The 2626-nt window shown below is 40.3% G+C and overlaps 1 protein-coding gene across 1 annotated transcript; it reads right to left on the minus strand.

Moving 5' to 3' along the window:
• Positions 1 to 1213: 1213 nt before the first annotated feature.
• On the minus strand, positions 1214 to 2077 carry LOC114187341. Its single transcript, XM_028075573.1, has 2 exons — positions 1906 to 2077; positions 1214 to 1620 (listed from the first exon to the last, which is right to left on the minus strand). The coding sequence occupies exons 1-2, from the start codon at positions 2075 to 2077 to the stop codon at positions 1214 to 1216; spliced, it is 579 nt and encodes a 192-aa protein (XP_027931374.1).
• Positions 2078 to 2626: the final 549 nt, after the last annotated feature.

A 2626-nucleotide genomic window follows, 5' to 3' on the forward strand; every position in this document is an offset into this window, starting at 1 on the left:
CCTCACTAACCGCCCGTTTTCTTTATTTTTATCATCTAATAACACTAAATTTTCTCTCAATTCATTGCTCTAGTAATCACTCTCACAACCAATATGCCAATTTCGCTCAAAACAGCCCCGGAAAATTCTAGGTTCCTCTACGCCTTGGGCCACCATTCTATTTTAACCTTCACAGTCTAGTAATTCATGCACGAACCAATGGTTCATAATGCTTTTATTTCAAGTTGTGTACTCAACAAAATTCGTAATTGACCCCTATTTCTCTAATCCCGATTCATTCATCACTTTAACACAATTGCTTCATGTTTATACTCCTAAATTAGTTTCCACTCATCATAATTATAACAATGCCATGCCATCACGCATTTCACAGAATCAGCAACATAACTAGAGAGTCCCAGTATCACGAAAGTTCGTGAAACGCACAAAACAAGGACAATCATCACGCGTCACCTGGTGGGTCCCTCTTCGCTGCCAGGTGGTTCATAACAGAACCTAGAAAACTGGGCAGAAAACAATGCATCGCCTGGTGGCACACTCACGACCGCCAGGTGGTTTCTGGGCAGAAACCTAGAAAATATGAAAAACAACGTAATTCATAAGGTAATTTCATGCAATTAATAAAAGTAGAATACAACTTATCAAACGCGAATAAAACAGGCAAGAACAACTCCCCTTACCCGAATTCCTCTCTTAGCCTGGGCTGCCTCTTGGCAGTTAGGGTTACTCTACCTTTTCATTTCCATGCCAAAAGAAATTTTGGCAACAAGAAAGTTAAATTCGTTCCTAGCAAAGTTTGAACCTACAACCATTCAATCACAAAGCAAGTGCACAACCAATTCAACCAAATCATGTTTCATGATAATTTCCATAATTTTAGAATTACATTATCACCAATCACATTCAAACATAACGTTAAAATAATAATCATATTAAAATAACATTTAATTGGCACACATAGGACTTGAACCCAAGTCCTCTTACACAATTCACTACTCTCAACCATTTGAGCTAGTACTTTTTCACGTCATAACAATTCGCATTAAATGCCATAAAGGCTTCTACTACCCGCATTTATTAAATAATTATTTATTTAATTATTTAATTTTTCTCGGGTCTTACATTCCCCTACCGTAAAAGATTTTCATCCTCGAAAATTGGACTTACCAGGAAACAAATGCGGATAGGATTGCCTCATGCGATCCTCCATCTCTTAGGTCATCTCATGAGTAGCCTCATCCCAAAGTACTTTCATCGTCTGGATCTCCTTTCCTTGCAGCTTCTTCACTTGGGAGTCTAGTATCCGCACCGGTCCCGTGTTTACTATCAGATCCTTCCTTATCTGAATGTCATCTGATTCCAACACATGTGAAGGACTTGTTATGTATTTTCTCAACTGAGAAACGTGAAATACATTATGCAAGTTCGCCAAATGTGGTGGCAGGGCAATCTTATATGCCGCGGTGCTGATTCTCCTCAAAATTTGATATGGCCCAACAAATCTCGGAGTTAACTTCCTTGATTTGATAGCTCTTTCGATACCAGCAGTTGGCGTGACTCTGAGGAACACATGATCCTTTGCCTCAAATTCACCTCCTCTTATCTGCGTATGACTTTTGTCTGCTATAAGTTGCTTTCATTCGATCCTGGATTGCCTTGTCCTTATCAGAAGTTTGCTGTAAGAACTCTAGACCCAATACTAGTGACTCACCATCCTGATTCCAACATAGTGGTGTCATGCATTGTCCATACAAGCCTCATATGGCGCCATACCAATACTGGAGTGATAGTTATTGTTGTACGTGAACTCCACTAGAGGAAGCATTTCACCTCAACTTCCCATATGGTCCAATACACAAGCTCGCAACTAATCTTATAAGGATTGGATCGTTCTCTCAAACTGACCATCTATTTGAGGATGATACGTGAAACTCATTCGTAATTGAGTTCCCAAAGCTGCCTGTAGAGACTGCCAAAAACGAGAAGTGAATCTCAGATCCCTGTCTGATATGATGGTATCTGGCACCACATGCAGTCTGACTACTTCTCTAATGTACAACTCAACCAACTTATCCATTGACAACTTCTAATTAATTGCTAGAAAATGGGCACACTTAGTCAACATGTCCATGATCACCCAAATTGAATCATGCCCTTTAGTAGATCTTAGAAGATGAGTCACGAAGTCCGTGGCGATGCTATCTCATTTCCACTACGGAATATCTAGCAGCTATACTGTACCACCTGGTCTCTGGTGTTCAATTTTTGCCTTTTGACGCACCAAGCATGATGCCACAAAGTCAGCGACATCGATTTTCATTTCCTTCCACCATAAGGATTGTTTTATATCCTTATACATCTTAGTCATACCTGGATGTATGCTAAGACGACTTTTGTAACTCTCTTCTAGAATTTGCTTCCTCAACCTCCAATTCCCAGGTACACATACTCTATCCTGAAACTGCAGGATGCCATCTGATCCTATCCTGTAATCTTTCCCCTTTTCTTTACCTAGCCAACTCACAAACTGCTGTAACTCAGCATCATTTTGCTGCTCATCTCGGATCATCCCCAAGATGTCGTTGATCAGCATCAATGCACTGCACCTGATAGAATCCTCTCCCAG

Source organism: Vigna unguiculata, chromosome 1, assembly GCF_004118075.2.
Source record: "Vigna unguiculata cultivar IT97K-499-35 chromosome 1, ASM411807v1, whole genome shotgun sequence".
In the NCBI taxonomy this organism is placed as follows: domain Eukaryota; kingdom Viridiplantae; phylum Streptophyta; class Magnoliopsida; order Fabales; family Fabaceae; genus Vigna; species Vigna unguiculata.

Excerpts from the sequence above, each read along its gene's own strand:
- LOC114187341 (XM_028075573.1), bottom strand. The coding sequence starts at position 2,077 with ATGGATAAGTTGGTTGAGTTGTACATTAGAGAAGTAGTCAGACTGCAT. Across the intron at positions 1,621-1,905 it reads GTATCATCCTCAAATAGATG|ACAAAAGTCATACGCAGATA; the intron begins GTCAGTTTGAGA and ends AACTTATAGCAG.